Consider the following 20,271-nt stretch of genomic DNA (forward strand, 5'->3'; position numbering starts at 1 on the left):
ACAGGGCGGGAGAGCAGTGTGGCTACGCGGGTCTCCATTGGCTAGCTGTTTTCGCTGCGCGCTTCCTGATTGGCTGGCGGCGTGGAGGTCTCCCTCCCAGAAGCTCATAAGGCGCGCGGGGCCGCTCCTTGAACCCCGCAGCAGCCGCTGAGGCGGCGGTGGCGCATCTGGGGTCTGTCCTGTTGTGGCTGCAGCCGCCCCGGGCAGCGCCTGTGCCTCGCTCGGCGCCGCTGCCGCCGGAGCTGCCCAGGGGAGGGCTTGGGGCCGGGGCTAGCCGCCCGGCCGCGGGAGAGTGGCGGTGCTGGGCCCAGCGGCCGCTACCGCCAACCTTGGGGCTGGGGCCGCAGGGGCGAGCCCAGCGCGTGCGCTCGCGGGGGCGGCAGCGCCGCCCGAGGCTGCCGGGGTCCCGTCCGCCGCCGGGGGTAGCGGCCGGAGGGGCCGCCGCAGGCCGTGACCGGGACTTCGGGCTCCCGCCGTGCCGAGCCCGCACGCTCTCGGCGGAGCCCCGCGGCCCGTGACGGCCTCAGCGGCGCCCCCGCCGCTCCCCGGCCCCTGCAGGGCGCGGCCCCGGGCTCGGGGCGCTCTAGCGCCGGACTCCACGTCCCGGCAGCGCGGCCGGGGCCACCTAGGCGGTGCACGGGGCGGGGCAGCGTGGGGGGACTCCGCCTTGTCCTTGGCCTCCGCCTCCTTCTCGCCGTCCCCGGGGTTTCTGACCGAGCCTCTCGGTGAGTGAGGTGGGGGGGGGGGGGGACGCGGAGGCCGCGCGCCCCCGCAGTGTGCTGCCCCCGGGGCCAGGCAGGAGTTTGGGGGGGGTCGGGGCTCACTCGCTTCGAAGCGGCGGCGCTTTCGCTTTCGGTTCCCGGCGGTGGGGCGGCGGCGCCGAGGCTGTCCGGCTCGGTCCGCTGCCCGGCCTCCGCTGAGACCCCACGCACGGGGATGCTAACGGGGACCGGGTGCGGGGCACCCGCCTGCGCGGCGCGTCTGGGCCGCGGTGTCCTGGTGTCGAGCCGCGGCTGGAAGTTGGTCACACTCGGGAAGGGGGAATCCGCAGCTCTCGGCGTTCTCAGAACGCTGTAGTATATGACAGGAAGAAAGCAACAACAGCAAAATGAAAACAAAACAACATTAAAAAGAAGTCCCCAGAGAGAAGTTGGGCCGTGAATATCACAGGAAGCATATGCTATGCCATCCTCCATGCGTGCTGTAATGATACCTCATTACCTCGGCTGGGGGCTGGGACTGCCTGGTACGCGTTACCATCCCCGAAGGTGCGGCTTTCACCATCTCCTCGGGCAGCAGCAGCCTCACAGGGCCTCTCCTTCCTGTACTGATGACTTAAAAGCTGTTCATAGAACAAAAATTTGAATGCTAATAAAATCTCTTCCTACTTCCTGTTTTTTCCTTGAAGTGAACTGCACAGTGTGCTGTCAACACAGTCTGTATGACCATTGGGTTTGCTTTCACAATTATTTTTACCAAAACCAACACTCTTCATCTTCGTTTTCAGAAGAATGCATTGTTTTGCTGCATCCAGGCTGTGACGCTTCATTTTCTTTGCAAGTTACATTGAAGTCTTATGGCAGCAAGGGCACGTATCCTGAAGCTATTAAGGATTTATTCTTAGGTTATTATTATTTTTTTTCTTTTCGGTCTGTTGGCTGTCAGGAGGTCCCAGGGCATTAGGAAACTGCATCATAAGGCACGTCAAGGTAGGAGAGGTTGACATCAGCCAAATAAAGACTGAGGCTTAGGTAAGGCATGTATAATTTGCTATGTTTTACTAACTAAAACTTAAACTGCACTCCTGGATTCCGTGGAGGATCAAGGCACACTCATTTCGAGGCCTTCAGCTTCTGGCAGGAGGAATTAATTATCCATCCTCCCAAAGCAAGATATATCAGTGCTGTTATTAGTGCTCTTTCCAGCTGTGCAGGTACCATTTCTTTTTTGAATACAACCCCACAATGTCCATCTAAACTCCTGCCTGATTTTCAGTCTGTTCTTTGGCACAGAATACAGATGATGTCCTCGGTCATGACAAAAAATGAAGGGTTTCATGGATTGGAGATGACCTTAAATCCTCCAGCAGGATAGTTTTTCAAGATGAACTTTCTGTCATTTCTGAGGTCAATACCTATTTGCTACTACTGTCACTAAGATCAGCTGAGAGGTTTCTGCTTTGGATTCCTGGAACTGAATTGTCAGGGATTGGTGGCAGGGTTTTCTAAGCAGTGATCTGTCTGTTGACAGATTGCCAGGGCTGAAGTCTGGTTGCCTGCAAGACACAGTGGCATAGAGGATAATTTAGTGTCGTTTCTAATCATGCCTAGGCATCTGGCAGTTCGAATAGATCCAGTAGATGCACGCACTGCATGTTTATGTTGTTGTGCATAACACATTTGTAGTGTCACAATGCACTGAAAAGCTTTCTGTGTAGATAGCATTGAAGCTCATGCATGAGTTATTTGTTGACTCTGTTGCCGTGCAACATAATCATTTTGATACTGAGAATCATCTTGCAGTTTCACCATAACAGTCACAAGTAGCAAGGCTATTAAAGCCTCATAACACAGGCTTGTGAGACAGAACTACAAGAACCTGCCTAACCAGGACCTCCTCTGTTTGTGCTTTTCCATGAGAGCTGATCTTAGCAAGGTGCCTCTTTTTCTTGGAGCAAAAAAGCTGAGATGAAAGATGCTATATTTGGAGGTCAAATCATCACGTTGGATTTGAATGCAGAAAACAGCAAGGCTGTTGAGTTTGCATATCACCAGCATGAGTATGTCTGATGTGTCTCACCGTGGTCAGACAGTGAAGATGAAGTGTGTCAGGGCTGGGACTGTACAAGCGTTGGAGCTCCTAGCATGATGGATCATATGCTGCTATTTTTGTGTATTACTGCTATCTGCAGGAGCACTTCACTGACGCAGCAAAACCTCTGTTTTTCTCAAACAATATGCTAGTCTCCAGATTTCAAAGAGGTGATGCACCCTCACATTAACCACATATAGTGGAGATGTGTCTGGAGCGTCAAATCACATTAAAAACATGATGTAAGGCTGCGTGTAGGGACAGCTTGTGTTCCAGCTGGGTTGTCAAGCAGGGAATCACACCAGTAGGCATGCATGCTCTTGCTGCTACAAGGTACCACTGCCTCTCTCCTGAGTAGCAGATCTTTAGGATGGTCAACAGGGTCAGGTTCATGGAGTCCCATGCAGGAGAGGGGCTGCTGTGTCACATTGGCAGCCTCAGAGCATCAGACACTGTGGCTAGGAAGCAGGGGTCAGCCTTACGCTCTGCTGAAGAGAAACTGCAACCTGCCATGGATGTAAGGAGCAGTCTCGTCACAACAGCAGGGACTCCAGTGAGTGCAGGTGCCTTGCTGAGAAACATTGGTGTGTCTGCAGGGGGTTAGGACCTTACAGCTATGTCATTCATCAGCTGTACCTCTTCATATCCTTCATGGATACAGCTATGTTGGCAACATCCAAAGATGAGATAATGACATTATGCTTTCCTCTTGTAGGCTTCCATGATGGATGAGACTTCGGACGAACCTCCCACTTCCGCTGTCCTCTTAGACAACTGCCACTTCTCCCAGGTCATCTTTAACAATGTGGAGAAGTTTTATGTTCCTGGAGGAGATGTAATCTGTTATTATACTCTCACACACAACATAGTTCCTCGTGGGAAGGACTGGGTGGGCATCTTCCGGGTAAGTGAATACTGTGTAACCAGATATGCCATGTATGAGAAGGCCGCAGCTGTCAGAAACAAATAATTTGACGTTTAATTCATACTTCATCCCTAAGAAAGGCCTTAGGGCTTTGGTAGAACAGGGTAAGAGATTTTTTTTCAATAATAACTGTGTGTAATACAGCATTTTTCTTGTGCCCTGAGACAAAATGCCAGACATGTTGTTACTTGACCAGCTTCAAGACTAATTAAACAGAATGTGATTCACAGAATCAGTGAAGAATAATTGCATTAAAGATCATGTTGGCACCATCCCTTCCAACACATTTCCTACTTCAGTGCTCCCCTCGCCTCCCTAACACAGACCAGAGAATAAGGCATATGCTAGCGAGTAGCTTTGATTTATGCATAGACCACAACTCTGTGAAGTCAGGATATCAACACAGAAGTCCTACCATTAACTGATCTATGTGGAAATATAGTCCAGTTGCCATAGGATAAGCATGAACTATGTGATCCCTTTTAAGAATTTTGTTTTTGCAGGTGGGATGGAAAACAACCCGGGAATATTACACATTCATGTGGGCTCCTCTGCCCGGTGATGTCCATGGTGATACCGCTGTGCAGCAACAGATCCAGTTCAAAGGTGGGTTGGGAGGTTGGGTCACTCAGGGAATATATGTGTATGTGTACACACAGGCACATACACACAAACTCCCACACTACTGCCACTAATAAGTATTACATTCAGAATTTCAGAAAATCTGTAGTAACATGCTGTAGTAAACTTCAAGTCCCATAATTACAGCCAAAAAAATCAAATCTACTGGATTCTGCCATCCTGACTGAGTGATAGTTTGTGTTCTTATCACTGGCACAAAGACTTACTAATGGTGGAGGAACAATATTGAAGTAAGATGCATGTTTTCTTAGCTGCTGACTTTCTGTGCTATATAGTTAAGAGACTTGAGTAATTACAAGCATATGACAGGATTGTTGTGTTTGTCTGAAGCTTACTACCTACCGAAGGATGATGAATACTACCAGTTCTGCTACATCGACCAGAATGGTGTGGTACGTGGAGCCAGTGTTCCTTTCCAGTTCAGAGCAGAGACTGAGGATGATATCCTGGTGGTAACCACACAGGTATGTGTCCTCTCTTCCCCTGCTTTTTTCTGCCTTTGCTTTTATTGGCATCTGCTCATTGCTAAGTTGGAGAGATCCAGTAAATTGGATGCTGAGCTGGAACTCAGCAGATCTGGATTCTATTCCCGGCTTTGCTACTCATCTGTCACCCAAATTTGGGCAGCCTTTGTTTCTCTAACTGACATTTATCAGACTAGTTTACTTAGATTGTGAGCTCTTCTCAATGGGGAGTGACTAAATACGTAGTGTTTCAGGGCATTTTGAATATTTTTTAGTGGAAATGTAATGTTCATAGAAACAGCCTTCCATTAGATGGGAGTAAGAACATACACATGGACAACAATTGAGGTGTTGTGAAGCCAAGCACCCTTATTTTGCAGTGTCTTGTGTGCAGCCCTTTTATTAACTACTACACAGAAAATCAGTCCGTGGTCCTAATTTTACAAACTACAAAAAAATTTGCAGACTTCTGCCTCTGCTTTAAGATTGAGCATCTTAAAAGATCAGAGGTAGTGTGTGCTTGGTATTCAAGGACTGTGTTGATGGTCAGCTTTGGACAGACTATGGATAGTGAAGTAGCAGTCTGGTCTGAACTAATAATGAAAACATGAGGAGGTACATGATGTTCCCTTTTCCAGAATTCATCTTTTTTAGCTCTTCATACTGTGCTCTTCGGAAGATAGCTTTTCGATGTTTCCATGACGACTAAACAAATTTGTTGTTTGCCAGGGAGAAGTGGAAGAGATTGAACTACAAAACAAAAATTTGCTTAAAGAAAATGAGGAGCTGCAAGCAACCTGCGCAAGTCTCCAGAAACAAAACACGGAACTGCAAGAAGAGCTCAAGAAGACACAGGTACAACAAAAGTTAATATATATTAAGTCAGAAGCTTTAAGTCTGAAAGATGAAGAGAGACTGAGTCAGGTCTTGCTCCACTGTATGCTTCCAGGAAAAAATTAAGGAGGTTTCTCCGCATATTACCTATTTAATCATTTACCAGATATCACAACAACTCTACTACAATAAGAATGATAATGATGAACAAGAGGCATCACAAGAAAAAGGGATCAGGAACATATGGGAAAGGGAGTTTTCACAACTGTTTGGTAGGCTGTCCCAAAATTGCAAGGCCAGCCCTGTTTCTAATGTTCTTTCATCATTATTGTTTCCTCCTTCAGTTTTGCTCAGGACTTAATATAAATAAAACAGGGTCTGAAAGATGCAAAGGAGAGATTTTTCTCCTTAAGGTGGGCTGCCTGCAAGTGTTGCATTAGAAGGATTTTGCAGTTCCGCTTCAGAGCAGGACTATTGCCTGGGTCCCATTTTACCTCCTATTGACCTGTCTTTGATTTTCAGGAGCTGCAGAATGGTTTAGAGTCTCTTAGGAGCAGCACAGAAAAACTGGAGCTGGAGCTGAATTCCCTGAAAAAGGAAAATAAACATCTAAAAGAGCTGGATGAGTGCAGAGAGGCAGAACTGCACCAGTAAGTGTATTTACAGCATCTCTTAAAACAGTATTTCATTTAAGCACCTTACCTTTGTGCATTAAATTTCCATTTGTGAAAGTATGGTGTGTTTTGATTTGTTCTGAGTAGATTCAAAGAGCAAATTCAGAATATGACCTCTGAAAAGGTATGCTTGGAAACCAGATTGAAAACAGCCCTGGATCACATGGATCAGCTGCAGGTAGAAAACATATAGCTGCCCTCCTTTGCTTTTGTGAACTGTCGCTGATGGTCTCAGTTTGTCTGACAGAGAGCTGTGCAATCTTGAGCAAATATGTGATGTATAAGTTTCTTTTCTGGTTATGTGGGTTCTTTCAGAAAACGTCAGGCTCTGATATGGTTTATGTCCAGGAAACCTCAAGAAAGCTGTATTATGGAAGGAAGGATAGTGTGGGATGTGCTAAAAGAAATTATAAGGATTTTACTCCCTAAACACGTTCCCTTTGCATGCTCATTAAGTTGACCAAAATCACACCATTGTTCACCTCCTGCTAGGTAAGGATCCAGGCAGAAAACACTTCTGTTTTGAAAAATTTTCTAAAATTATGTTCAATATTGGGTAAAAACAAGACAAAATCTGGGAGGTATGTGAAGGTAGAAGGTAAACTGAAAATAGCTTGTTTGTTAGATGTGGGATATGGGAAACTCAGAGTAATAGGCTAAACATCTGGCTAAACAGCCGCTATTTTTCTCTTTACTCTCTGAATTCCCAGACTAGAAGTGACATTTTAAAATGTAGAAAGCTCCTCAAAGAACATATGAGTGAATACTGAGTTTTAATGAATTTATCAACTCTGATATATCCCCATGCAACTATTCTAATTTTCTACAAAGGTTTTAATGGAAAAAAAGTTTGCAGGAAAAAAATTAAGTAGCCGCGGGTTCTGGTGATTTTCTTTGTGCAGCAAAAGGGGCCTGTGTGTCTCAATCATAGCTATTAAATTTTCACTTTCTGCCCATTCTTCTTTCTCCCTAGTCTCAAGAGTTGAATTATGAGAAGGAAATGGAAAACCTGGTTCGTATGGACCATGACAAGACTGAGCAGCTTGAAAGTTTAAAGGAAGAGAATAGTCAGTTATGCATGACTATAACTCAACAGGTAAAACCTCCCCTGAATATCAAGGTGCTTGGGGAAGCCAGGCAATAGAGGCTGAGAGGTGTACTTGGCAGTAACCAGGTACAAATATTGCTCAATCTTATGAAAAGTCTAGGAGATTCCATGACAAACAGAGAAGTCTTCATGGTGGCATGGGAATCCACATAGGTGGTTCTGCGAACAAACCATCTGACAAATTCTTATAGTACACACGTATGTTGTGGTTTTGGAAGAAACACCTGTATAACTAAATTTTGTAATTCTAATTCTCTAGCAAGAAAATTCAGTCTCTGTCTTCATCTCTTTTGAGCCAGCTCAAGGGATGAGGTAGGGAAGTGGGAACTCAGGACTGATATTTGGCTGATTGGAAATTGTTGCAAATATGCAAAACTGTTTCAGGCCTGGGACTTATGTGTAAACAAGACAAGTTATCCTAAATCTGCTTAGACTATATGCCATTAATTTTGCATCCAACAGGAAGCTACTAGTAACTGGTGAGAGGCAGCAACCCTGCTGGTCTCCTGTCTGCTTATGTTTTTGCCCCTTTCTCATCTTTACAGTCATAGATTTGGCATTGAATAATCAATAAAATAAAAAAGTGAAATATGGTCAGAATGCCCCCCAAAAAGCTGTAAACAATACAAAGTTTCTATTCTATAGTTTGATGCTCTGCCCCCCATCCTTACCTGACACCTCTTTTCTTTGACATTGCCTTTGCAACTCTGCCTTTGAAAATCTGGGATTCCTGTGCAGAAAGAGCAAAAGAAGGAGCTTGAACATCACTTGGAGAACTTGAAAGGGACAGAGGCCAACTTGTCACTTCGTCTGCAGAATGAGCAGGTAACCACCATTTTTGGGGGTGAAGTTGGGGAGATGGTTCCAAAAGAGCTGAGCATAGAGCTCTGCTGTATTGTATAGAATCTGCTGGTATTTGTGTAGGGAAGCTGACATTTACTTAAAGCACCATTGTCCACCTTTTTTCAATTTGCAGAACCATCAGAATTTCCCTGGGATGTTGCAGATGCCTTTATGTGTAACACTTAAGTTTATGGTCAAAAGGCTTGCTTTTCTTAGGTAACTTCTGCAGATCTTTGGCAAGTAATCCACAAACCTCAGCACTGAAAATCACTACATGAAGAACTGTGAACGTTAGAAAAGGGAAACATGCGGTGGCATTTTCTTTCTACTGAACCATTACTGGTGATGTCTGAGGCTGTCCCATCATCATCTTTAGCCTGTTGCCCTGAGTGACCTTCTAAAGGTGCTTCTCTCTCTCTGTGCTGCTCAGGATGCTTTTTGAGGCTCTACTCTGTTTCTGACATTGAAAGTTAGATGCCTAAAATTGATTATGTGATTACCTCCACTGTGATGCCAAATGTTCAGGATTTTTAGAGTGATACTTTGAGAATGACTGCTGAATCCCTAAGTACTCTAGCTTATCTAATTTACTGATTTAAATCAAGACTTAGGTACAACACTGATTCCTAAGGAGGTACTAGCTATCCACAGTCAATGCAAGTCTCACAGTACCAGAGAATTTGGCAGACTTGGAGAGTTCTCATCTGCCAGTGTAGATTTTTCAGCAGTCATAGTTCCTTTTCTTCAACCTCCCACTTTGTTTGACCTGTCATATGTCCCCTTTGGAGGTCATGTCATCTCTCATGTTGTGCTGAAAATGCAGACATTAAGTGGTTGGTAATGCGGAGATATCCAAGGTCACAAACTATGGAACGGTAAGACTTGTGGTGCAAGTGAAGGTTTATTTGTTGGTACTAAATGCAGTTAGAGGCTGCCTGTATATGTGAACAGTGATTGGAGCTGTCATGGTTTTGTTTGCCAGTTTTCCACAATTTACCAAATAATCCTCTTCCTTTATAGCAACAAAACAGGGACTTAATGAAAGAACTTGAAGAGCAGAGGCATTTGTTTCAGATTTTGCAAGCAAAAAAGAATGAATCTGATGAGGAAAAACAGGTGAGAACTTGGCACAGCTCCCTCACCTTTCTCCTGCATTGAATATGACACGAATATCTTAAAGTCTAATGTCCAGTTCCATTAACCCTTCTACCACGCTGATCACTGTGTCTGTATGTGGACCATCACCTAAAACAAGGCTGCTGTGCTGTCTGCGTGCACATAGGAGTGACCATGTGCTCACTCTCACAGTATGTTGTTGCTGCTACCTCTGTACAGCCTAAGAGGAAGGAAAACTTACACCCTTTTCCCCCACCACAGACAAGACCAGTTCACCCATAATAGTGTGGGGATTTTCAAAAACTCCTGTTATTTCACTGAAGTGAATGGACTTTCTCATTTAAATGAATATAGCTTTTTCATCCAGTCTAGAAAATGACTCTATGGTGTTGTTCCTTACTCTGCCATTATCTGCATGACTTCAGTCTTCTGTCTTTTAAAGTGTATTACTCTATTGTGGTCATCCTGTTTGCCTTTCTGAGCAGGTCACAGAATAGATCCTTGCACTTCCTTACCTCACTTTCCCATTTTGTCAAGCAGGACTAAGACTGAGCTGTCTAAAGGAAGAGCAATTTTGATTCTGGTCTAAGAGGATCTATATTAGTGCAAAGTATAACTTCTCTCTGAAATGGTCTTCTGAGCTTCTGGAAATTCATTCTGTCCTTCTGTCCCTTTGCAGAAACTGAGGGAAGAGAATGATACCCTTCTGAGGCATCTCTCTCAGGCTAGAGATGTTTCTTCTTTCTCTGCTGTTTCACAAGCTCAGGCCCCAGTTCCAGCTCCTGAAGCAGGATGCCTTGTGTTTGGTAATCCATATTATGGTAAGAGTACTTGGCAGTCTGTCTGAAACCACAAATCCATGGCAGTAAAAGTCTCAACAAATTGTACTCCCTCTTGAATTGGATGCTGTGGAAAATAAATTCTTAGCAGTACCTCTGCATAGTTTTGCATGTGTGCAGGTGACTTGGCAAAATGCTGCCAGGTGTTAAGAGTTGATTTAAATGATCAGCTGTCTGTTCATCTTCTGTGGAGAGAAACAACTGTTAGATAGTTTATTCATCTGTGAGACAGCTAGTTCTGTGGCTTATGTCCAGTTTTCATAGTCCTAAGTATAGAGGTCTAGATCCAGGGCCACATACTCATGTTTCAAGAATTAATATTTATCAGCACATTACATTGTTAATCATTTGTAGTGGCTAAATGAACTTCTTTCTTTTCCAGCTGCAGAAGCAAACCTGGAGTCAAGAGCTGCCAGAACAGTAAGTAAAGTGGATGTGAATGGACATGAATTAGTGGTTTACAGACAGAAATTAACAATTTGAAATGAGGAGCTACAAATTCAGCTCTGTAGCCTATTGTCTACGTACCGTTTTAGTCCTGGTAATAAAGTGGACAACAAAATGGAATCATGTATGCTTAACCTGTAGCATTAAGTTGTTGTAATAACAGTTGGTGGTGTTAGGGAAGAGAAAGGAAGCTCTGTTCACCTTAATCTTTAAGGAACAATTTTTTGGCAGCATCTGGTGTCAGAATGAGAAGCATTCAGCTGCTAAATGACTTATTTCATATTGTAGACATGGACATGTGCTATTTAGGATGGAAAGTTAGAATACCTCGTAGAAGTTTGACTTGTAAGTACTATTTACAGAAGCCTGGAGACATTTGAAAACTTGAGAGTATTGCAAGTCAGAAAGACTTGTCCAAAGCTGATAATGTCTGACTAATAAAGTTTTCTTTTTCTTCTCTTTGAATGTGAATACAAATCTTAAACTGTCTTTATTTGCACTTCCTTTGTACTTCAGGATTCTATAAGGAAATACCCCATGTGTGATGACATATTTCCTGAAGATATTGAAGCAAGTGACTATGAGGCCCATGTGCAGAGCCATCTTCTGGAGTGCCCACTCTGCAATGAGACCTTTGAAAAGTCCAATCAGCAGGTGTTTGATGACCATATTTTTTGTCATGGCCTGGAATAATTCTGAATTCCTATCTGTTCTGTAGAATAGATGGCAGAGGCCACAGGATAGAATAGAGCAAAAGTATTCTATAGACTTGATTCATACTAATAAGATCAACCTGACAAAACTGCATATGCTACTAGTGCTGTGATTCTGAGCTTTCTGTTCCATGCAATATGTGCATAATTGGGTCAAATATCCATATCCTGAAATTGAATTGTCATCAACTTAAGTCCTCCATCTTGGATCAAATATATGTGCTTTTTAAATGAGTCACAAATCCTATCATTAGTAAAGTAGTTGAATATGGTACCAGTTCTTTATAACAGGATTGTCTATGTAGCTGTTCATCTAGGTAGGGCCAAATAATAGATGTAACAGTTTTCTGTACTTGGCTGATATATCACTATTATAACAATTTTATTCTTCAGTATAGCACTGTGATTGCTAACCAAAGACAAGAAACATTGCGTAGTCTTTTAGGATCACACCTTCAGTCCAGCTCAGCTTCTGGAATGCTGATTTAATTGCTAATAAATATAAAAGTCTTAATGAAAATACATTTTACTTTCTTTTGTCATCAGTCATAGAACAAGTGAAATATATAAAGAGACTAAATACCTGTTTCTAGATCTAAAGGTCTAGGGCTCTTCTTACAGCGAAGTAGGCAATATAGCTTGTAGAACAAGGTGCATGCACTGTTTTCCCTTTTCTCTATATGACCAGACTTAAAATGGTGATAAACTGTGCTTGTGCAATCACTCTGACACTGTCATGCCTCCATCTCATAATGAAGGAACCCTGAAATTTCTGAAACAGGAAAGGTCAGCATGGCATGGAGCCCATAGGAAAGCAGTAGCTGAGTTTTCTTAACAGTGGTGAGGATAAATGGCCTCTTAGTCTTGAAACTGGGCATCCTCATTTAAAGGAAGTGATGAATCTGAATTATTTCTCTTTTATGTTTCTAAACCTTATTGATTTAAGAAGAAGAGCTTATTCTGAAACCAAAACATTGATTCAAAACTGCTAAGTGCCTTGGAATATTACAGTACTTTGTGAATAGATTATCCAGTTACTATTTTTATTTCTGCCTTGGGATTTTCAAGTTGTGATTAACAGTTATTTAGTCTGTGCAAACATAAATGGGTGAAATTTTATTATCCAGCTGTATTAGACTGGATTTTCTGCTGAATATCTGAAGCAATAGAAAATCCTAAGAAGTTTACGTAGAGTTTTAAGACTAATAAGAGTAAGAAAGACTTCAAAATGTTTTACTGTTTTGTTTATACATATTTTTTTATCAACCTAGGTTTAAATAGAGTATTTCTGTCTTTAAGATGTACTATACTGGAAAGCATTTTTTTTTTAAATTGTAACAGAAAATAGGAGTTGTTAAAAATAAAAACTGTACTGAGAAAATCCTTGAAAAAGATGACTCTATTTTTCTTAAATAAATTGGGGAAATTGTTGGGGTCTTCAATTACTTTGTGAAGCTTCTCTTGAACAAAGTACTCAAGCACACTTCTGAATATTTTTTAGCATGTAACATAGCATCTCTGTCGTTAGTGGGACTGCTTCTGTTTAACAAGACATATTTAACTGGCTGATCCTCACTGGTTCCTCACAGCATGGGAATATATCAAGAAAGCCAAAGAAGTATGAGGTAACACGAACAAATCTAGAAAGTAGAATGAGCTGTATGGGATCTGTTTGTTCATATCAGTTCCAAGTACTGCTGACCTAAAAGCCTAGAGCTGGCTGAATTTCTGCTATGTCATAGGGACATCCAGTATATCAACATTTATTTCTTCCCTAGACTAAAAGAAAAAGCTGAAAAAACGCTCACTCTGGACACTAAAATATTTTTTTTAACATTGTGCATATACTTGGTATTGTGCATATTTTGACATTTTTGGTTACTATAGTATATATCAACATTCCTGACATTTTTCCCAATTTTGACAAATATTCTATCATAATGAGGCCAATTTTTAACTGAACACCTGTTTCCTCAGGAAATGTCCCATTGTTTTTCAAGAAAATCCCCCCTCCAACTTTTTTCTGTTGTGTCCTCATTTCGAATTACATTTATCTTTTACTGCTTTACATCTTGACAGAATCAAATCAAATGTGGAGAGTCACAAAAGCAGTCTTTATTAAAACCCTGATAGTTCACCCTAATACCAGTTACCAGACCTATTGCCTTTCTACACTTCTGCTGGAACTGGCTCAAATCCTAAAGCCAAACCCAATCATTTGGGGTTAGAGTTATGTCACAATGCTGTCTGTGTCCTTGAACTATCAGTGCCAAGTGTCAGTGCCCCTGAACTGCCAAGTCTCCATCCCTTTTATGCTGGTACCTATCATTTTCTGCTTGCCAGCACCTATCATCTCTACAAATCACAGAGCATGTTTTGAAGTGCAGGTTATGGTACACTGACAGCAAGCACGTCGCCAGCAGAGGGGGTCAGACTGCAATAAATCTCCTGAGGATGCTGAATTTTTACAGCGTTTTAAGGTATGTCATTTGTTTTCTGTAATAATAATGCAGATTCAGACTCCAAAGACATATACTTCAGCCTGATGCAGGTCATACCTTCCCTATCCTGGGCAGCCAGGAACCAATTTACCCATAAGCACAAATTACATTATATATTTTCTAAGTAAATCTTCATTTTGCTTGTATTTTACAGTTTTATTTATGATATTGCTGTATTTAGCATTTGGAATCATAAGAAGCTTCAATCCTACCTCAATTTGATAGTTTAATACAGAAGTCGCTCAAATGGCTGATAATTAGATATAGTTATACTTTGGATGAGTTCCAATTTACATTGATATAAATCGCACATAAGGACATTGAAATAAATTTTCAAGAGGGACAGTAGGGGTTTGGCATAATTTATACCCAAACTCACACAGAATCTGAATGGGCATTTATTATAAATGTATCTAGAAGGAAGGAGCTATACTTTGTGGACCAAATGCCTGAGGACATAAATCCTACTACCTCCTTATACCTTTACAGGGCTTATCAGTTTGGTCCAGCTTAGGTTTGGTTTCTGTGAGCAGTCACTGCCCCAGCGCAGCATAGTGTGTTCTGTTCCCCCAGCTAGGCAAACCCACTCAGATGTTCATCTTGCTTTGCTTGGTTCTCCCTTGCTTTTTGACAGATCTTTTGGCTATGTTTTACAAGAAGTTGGTTCTTCCCTTGGGCTTTCTCTCTCCCACTCACATAGAGTACATTTTGAATATCTCTCTCCATGTAAAATCATTTGTCACTTGATAGGTATTTTTGTGTGTAAAATACAAACCAGATGATAACATCTTCAAGCTGCAAAGGCATGCTGTGGATCCCAACTATGGTCACAGAGGGTATCACATACTAACTGATGTCAGTTCTTTGCATAGGAAAGGACATTGTTTGCCTGGGAAGTTATTTTCACTGCAGAAAAAAGAGACTGGCCACAAGGGAGACAGTTACAGATTCCAGAGTCTCAAAGTCTTTCAGCCTTGACAGAGTATCTGAAAGGCTGCTAAGATAACTGGCTGCTGTCACTGTTCCTTTCACAAAGTGATATTCACAATCTTACAGCCACTTTCTCTCTTTAGCAGCCTCTTACCTCTGCCCTTTCTCCTCCTGTTTCCTCTTCATTTGTCCATGTCTTCCCCCCCTCTTCCTGCAGAACAAGTTGGCCCTTCAGCATTATCCTTCTCCCCTGAAATCACAGTGCTGAGATTCAGGGTGCGGGAGAACACAGGAAGCATGGAGCACAGTCCATCCGGCAGTGTTGCAAGAACACAGTCTGGGAGCACTGCTGGTGCTTCTCTTCACTTCACCTTATTGAGGCTGTCATGTAAAGCAGAGAAAACAGAAAGGAAATAAAAAGATTCCCAACAAAATGAATGTAAATAGACAAGACACAGGTGAACAATAGAGAAAAAGGAAAGCAGTGTCCAAGCCAGCAATTGAGTGGTTACACTTGTTAATCAACTTGTCTGATTTTAAGACTCAGCAGAAGAGATGGGTAATTCTTTACAGCAGCATAATGCACGTCCTAGGATTTAAAGTGTTTTGATCATCAAAGTCCTTATTTCAGGGATCGAGCCTGTACTGTTTAATACGTGGCACTGCTTCTGTATTTGTCAAGTCAATGATGGAAAAGGGAAGAGAATAGAGGACGTAATCATGGTTAAAAAAAAAAGGGTTTAAAAATTACACCGGTAGACTGCCATACTGGTTTAGATGGGGCAACTCAGAAAAATCTGGCAAAGGAAATTCTCATATGTCCCTGTGAGGATGAAAAATGAAGATATTATACTTATGCAGAGCTCTTTTTTTGCTTATATTATTTTGTAAGGAGAAATTTATTTATTTTTGTTTTGCTGTGGAGATCCAAACTGAGACATACTTGCTTGTACAATGAGTCCCTTTTTCTCCAGTGCACTAGCACAAATAGTGCAAAGTGGGTATATAATGGCATGAAATCAGAACGCTACTGTTTATGACCCTCTTTGTACTGAATTAAATCACTATGTGAAACGCACTGAAGAATCGAACCTTTATAGTTTTGTTGGTGAAAAGGCTGGGTCCCAGAATTACATCAGTTGTTTTCTCTAAACAGCTATTAGCCACCTCCATTATACTAACAGAACTGGTTTCCATCCTCTGGCTCATTTATTCCAAACCAGCATTATTGAAGTGAATGGGGTCTAGGCCCTGGGTATTAGAAGAGCTGTTCGTCTACTCATAAATAACAAGTTGTCAAGGTTTTTAATGGAAACCCTTAGAGTGCTGTAAATCTGTGCAGTTCTGCCTGGATCCCCTCCCTCATTTCCATCACAATATCACTCCAGTGGGACTGCAGCTTGCAGCATGTGCCAGGCAGCCTAGATTGGTAGGACACAGGGGAAGGAGGGGTAAAAAAAAAGCTGGAGATGGGATGGGGGATTCAGAACAGTTGGTACTGCGGAAGCATCTGCTGGGTGGCCGGTTTTGGAGTCACCTGGCCTATTCAGCATGGTGAGGGGGAAGGGCTATTCATCCAGGGGGACTTGAGAAGGGAAGTAACAGAACCAGAGATGCTTGTGGAATAAAGATGGTTGTGTTGCAGTTTACATTTTGCTCTGTTAGTGTGTGAAGTAGTAAATCTCAGCAAATAGAGGGTTTTGTTATTTTTTCATCACAATTTAAGCAGTAGAGCTACTGCAGTGATACTGTGTAGACAATCTCTTGCTGTTAGTAAAAGAGAACTCTTCTCAAGATGAAATTTTTAACCTTCCTAGCCAGACCAAACTGCCTTCAGGGAAAATTTAACACTGCATCCTGATCCAAATAGCAATGTTTCTGTGATTCACTGAACTTGGCCAGAAACTGGGTTAACACAATGTCCCTTGACCCATATTTCATCCACCCTGAAATATAGCTTAGCTGTGTGCAGAGATCATAGCACCCTGCTGCATATAACACTGAAGTTTTCTAGGAAGGAGCTTGAGCTCACTCATCTATTCTCTGCTGACTATATGATATCATGGGATATAATATGATTGGCTTGGATCAAGAATACTTGGTGCCCATCCCACTTGAAAAGTAGATGGGACTGCATGGTGCCCTATTTAAGAGATCATGTGGACTCTCTCCTCTCAAGCTCCAGAACTTACTAAAATTTGTACGCAAGGTCACTTTATGCTTAAATGTAGGTTTGCACCTTGGCTTACCATGTAACAGAAATAAAAAAATGAAATTGATGACAAAGCTTCCACTAGCATCAGAGTACCCAAGGCTTACAGTCTTATAATAATTACTAGTCTGGCACTGAGAGCCTAAAATACAGTAAAGCCATCAACAACACAGATGCTAAATTAATTACTATAAAATGTAGCTCCTTTCACATTACTATGATTCTATGACTCTATGAACCACCCAAGCACTGAAGAAGTAGGTCTTATATACATATATATATATATATAACACAATTAAATATTGACTCTGTGTAATAGATAGGGAAACAGCTATGTAGACATGAAGGAATTTGGCCAGTCTCAGAAAATGTGTGGCATAATGCCCCTCTCCCTCACTAGATTTAACATTCATTTTGAGAAAGGCTGGACAGCACAAGAAGTGAGCCAGGATGGAGGAAAAAATGGATGCCTGTCAAAAGGGATTGATGTCCCTCAGACCCCAGGGAGTTTTTAACTCTTCCCAATGGTTTTCCCAGTCTGAAAAACCTGGTGGGGTTCATCAGCCTGTACTTCTCCTCTGCTGAGCCATAAGAGATTTGCCAGTGGGAGCAGCTGCTTTGAGAGTGAGTTGATAACTCAAGCCCTGGGGCACTTATATCTGTATGTCTCATACCCTGCCTACATCCCTTCCCCAGTAACAGGATGAGACTAGAATATTGCATGTGCTTTTATAGTGTGTATTCCTGTGGGGCCTTGGTCATGATTATGGCATCTAAATGCAACCAGAAACAAATAGTGACAAAGAAAAAGACAAAAAGATGGTGTCTGAAGATTCTGAACATTTTTTTTTACACTAAAACTGCTTCTGTAATAGTAAGTTGCATTTCTGTAAGCATCATAGTGTAGTTAATTCCATTTTTATTAACAGTTATTAACATATTTTTGAGAGCAGGTACTGCATGTTAGACAGTACAGCTGAGAGCGCGATATGGATTTTTAATCCCTAAAGGTATTACATGGTTGTAGCAGTATATATGAATCCATGTTTGTCTTAATGAATTCATTAAATTTGACAATCCTTCCTTAAAGAGTGTGATTGCTAGGATAGATCTGATACAAAATATTGGAAAGGTTTGGATGAAGGGCTCTTCACTAAATCATCCAGAGAATATCAGCATCTTCTTTGAGGCAGCTCCGTGTTTTTCACACCTTCAATAAGCTCCTTCTCTGTTATTATAAAACAATTTTAATTACCTGTATTGTGGGTGCTTGTTTTTGTTTGTTTTTTAATGAACCAGTCAAAATGGTGACACTCAAACTTTCTTGCAAGCTACCTACTAGAACACCCCTCTGTTCTTAAAAGAATAATTTTAATAAGAATACTCAGGGTTATACTGCTAGCATATATTTTGGAAAATACATTAACTTTGAAAGATATATTAAATTATATTTCTCAGTGCACTTGTCTAAGACAATGCCTAAACACGAGATTCTTGCATTTTATCCTAAAACATGTGGCCCAGTAGGAGACAGAATATAGATCTGATGCATCACTGTGAGATCCTGAATGAAAATTTCTCTAGCAATAAAGGCTCTAACATTTGTGTTTATAAGCAGCAGAAGAGAAAAACACACTGCTTTAATGTAGAAGCTATATACCAATATATCACTCGGATGTATCTTATTGGGTATGCTACAGATTGCTCAAATAAATCTAAGGAGCTCACTGGATCTTTAACTCTATAGAAGATGTTGGAAAACTCTTAACCTTATGACATATACCAGGATTGTAAAATTTAAAATGAATTCTAGTAAATCTACTGCTGGCTGCCATGGAAATGGAGAAGGTTAGTTTAAAGGAATCAGTATCTGAAAAAAAGAAAAAAAAAAAAAAAGGAATCCAAGTTTTTTTTGTATCTAACAATTAGCTTAGAACAACCTGCTCCATTTTTAGCACTCTCCATCTGTTTCCATGGCAACAGAATTAATATAACAACTGCAAATTCTGGATGTAGACGGTGCTACCCGTTGTGTCAGCAGCACCAACAGACTTCAGCATCTAATTTCGCTTTCCCAAAGCTGGTAATTTTGTTTCAATATTGCTTATTTCGGATGACTTTTGTGCCTGTTTAAATATGTAACACAAGTCTGCGCTGCCACTTACACAGATCTAGGGTAGCGCTGACAGAGCTGGCGCGGATCAGCCTGCAAACTTGTTTAAAACTGCGTCCTGAAGTCCCGTCCCAGCAGGCAGACGCACGGCTGCTCTCTGGGAGCACTGCTGCCTCACGGACAGGAGCACCCTGCCCTCGCGGCAGGGCAGCATGCCCGCTGCTACTCGAGCACCAACGTTTTAGTTCTGCCACGGGCTCTGACACCCTCCCGTTACACGAAGCTGGCACGGGCCTCGCAAGACACTCTTCCCCTCACTTCTCTCCTCCGGCCTCCCCCCAGCGGTCACAAAGCGGACCAGAGGTGCAGCCCTCCCCACGCGGCCTGCCCGCAGCAGCGGCTGGAGCAGGGCCGCCTCAGGAGCCCTGCCCGCGCCCGGCCGTGAGGCGCCGCAACCAACCACCAACCACCAACCAACCAACAACCAACCAACCAACAACCAACCAACAACCAACCAACAACCAACCACCCACCAACCAACCAACCAACAACCACCAACAACCACCAACCAACCAACCACCAACCAACCAACCACCAACCAAGCAACCACCAACCAAGCAACCACCAACCAACCAACAACCAACCAACAACCAACCAACCAACCAACCAACCAACCAACCAACCAACCACCAACCAACCGCCCCGCCCCGCCCCACTCCCCCGCCGCCCTCGGGCGGCAACCAACCGCCCCTCCCAGACGCCCCTTCGCAGCCCCAGCGCCCTATGAATATGCAAATACGCCCCGTCGTCGCGGCTGTGATTGGCTGTGGCCGTTCAAATGAAGGGGGGCAGTTACCGGGCCGTTCGTTCGAGGGTGGGAGTTGGGGGCGCCGGAATGCGCATGTGTAGCCCTAGCGCACGCCAGTGACGCCAGCGCGTCGTTTCGTTGTCTTCTCCATTGCTACGTGTATCCAATCACAGACATTCCCGGTCGCTCGGCCCAATGGAGCGGCAATATGTTAATAAGGGGGCGGGGAGAAGGGGGTATGCTCGTCGATTTGCCCAATCAGAAGGCGTTAGAGTGAGGGATAGGGCGGGT

General features: G+C 42.8%; 1 protein-coding gene and 1 long non-coding RNA gene across 10 annotated transcripts; one reads left to right on the forward strand and one right to left on the reverse strand.

Moving 5' to 3' along the window:
• Positions 1-60: 60 nt before the first annotated feature.
• Positions 61-12,792, forward strand: CALCOCO2 (calcium binding and coiled-coil domain 2). 8 transcript variants are annotated; one of them, XM_040536357.1, is made up of 14 exons: positions 61-172; positions 1,508-1,624; positions 3,527-3,715; positions 4,240-4,342; positions 4,709-4,842; positions 5,572-5,697; positions 6,199-6,326; positions 6,438-6,528; positions 7,324-7,446; positions 8,197-8,283; positions 9,322-9,417; positions 10,097-10,238; positions 10,639-10,676; positions 11,220-12,792. In XM_040536357.1, the coding sequence occupies exons 3-14, from the start codon at positions 3,533-3,535 to the stop codon at positions 11,394-11,396; spliced, it is 1,428 nt and encodes a 475-aa protein (XP_040392291.1). In that variant the 5' UTR covers positions 61-172; positions 1,508-1,624; positions 3,527-3,532; the 3' UTR covers positions 11,397-12,792. The 8 variants fall into 8 exon arrangements, with proteins under 8 accessions (XP_040392291.1, XP_040392293.1, XP_040392292.1 ...); XM_040536358.1 differs by lacking the exon at positions 61-172 and adding an exon at positions 532-725; XM_040536359.1 differs by lacking the exon at positions 1,508-1,624 and having other exon boundaries at positions 73-172.
• Positions 7,453-20,148, reverse strand: LOC121059487. Of its 2 annotated transcripts, none has more exons than XR_005814571.1 (3): positions 20,029-20,148; positions 15,002-15,228; positions 7,453-8,188 (listed from the first exon to the last, which is right to left on the reverse strand). It is a non-coding gene; the product is annotated as an uncharacterized LOC121059487 (long non-coding RNA). The 2 variants fall into 2 exon arrangements; XR_005814572.1 differs by lacking the exon at positions 7,453-8,188 and adding an exon at positions 10,245-10,441.
• Between the last annotated feature and the right edge of the window lie 123 nt (positions 20,149-20,271).

Source organism: Cygnus olor, chromosome 25 (assembly GCF_009769625.2).
Source record: "Cygnus olor isolate bCygOlo1 chromosome 25, bCygOlo1.pri.v2, whole genome shotgun sequence".
Lineage (NCBI taxonomy): Eukaryota > Metazoa > Chordata > Aves > Anseriformes > Anatidae > Cygnus > Cygnus olor.

What these genes read in the sequence shown, in the direction of transcription:
- CALCOCO2 (XM_040536357.1), top strand. Translation starts at nt 3,533, where the DNA reads ATGATGGATGAGACTTCGGACGAACCTCCCACTTCCGCTGTCCTCTTA. An exon ending in TCCTGGTGGTAACCACACAG is followed by an intron (nt 4,843 to 5,571) that starts GTATGTGTCCTC and finishes GTTGTTTGCCAG; the next exon opens with GGAGAAGTGGAAGAGATTGA. An exon ending in AGAGAGGCAGAACTGCACCA is followed by an intron (nt 6,327 to 6,437) that starts GTAAGTGTATTT and finishes TGTTCTGAGTAG; the next exon opens with ATTCAAAGAGCAAATTCAGA.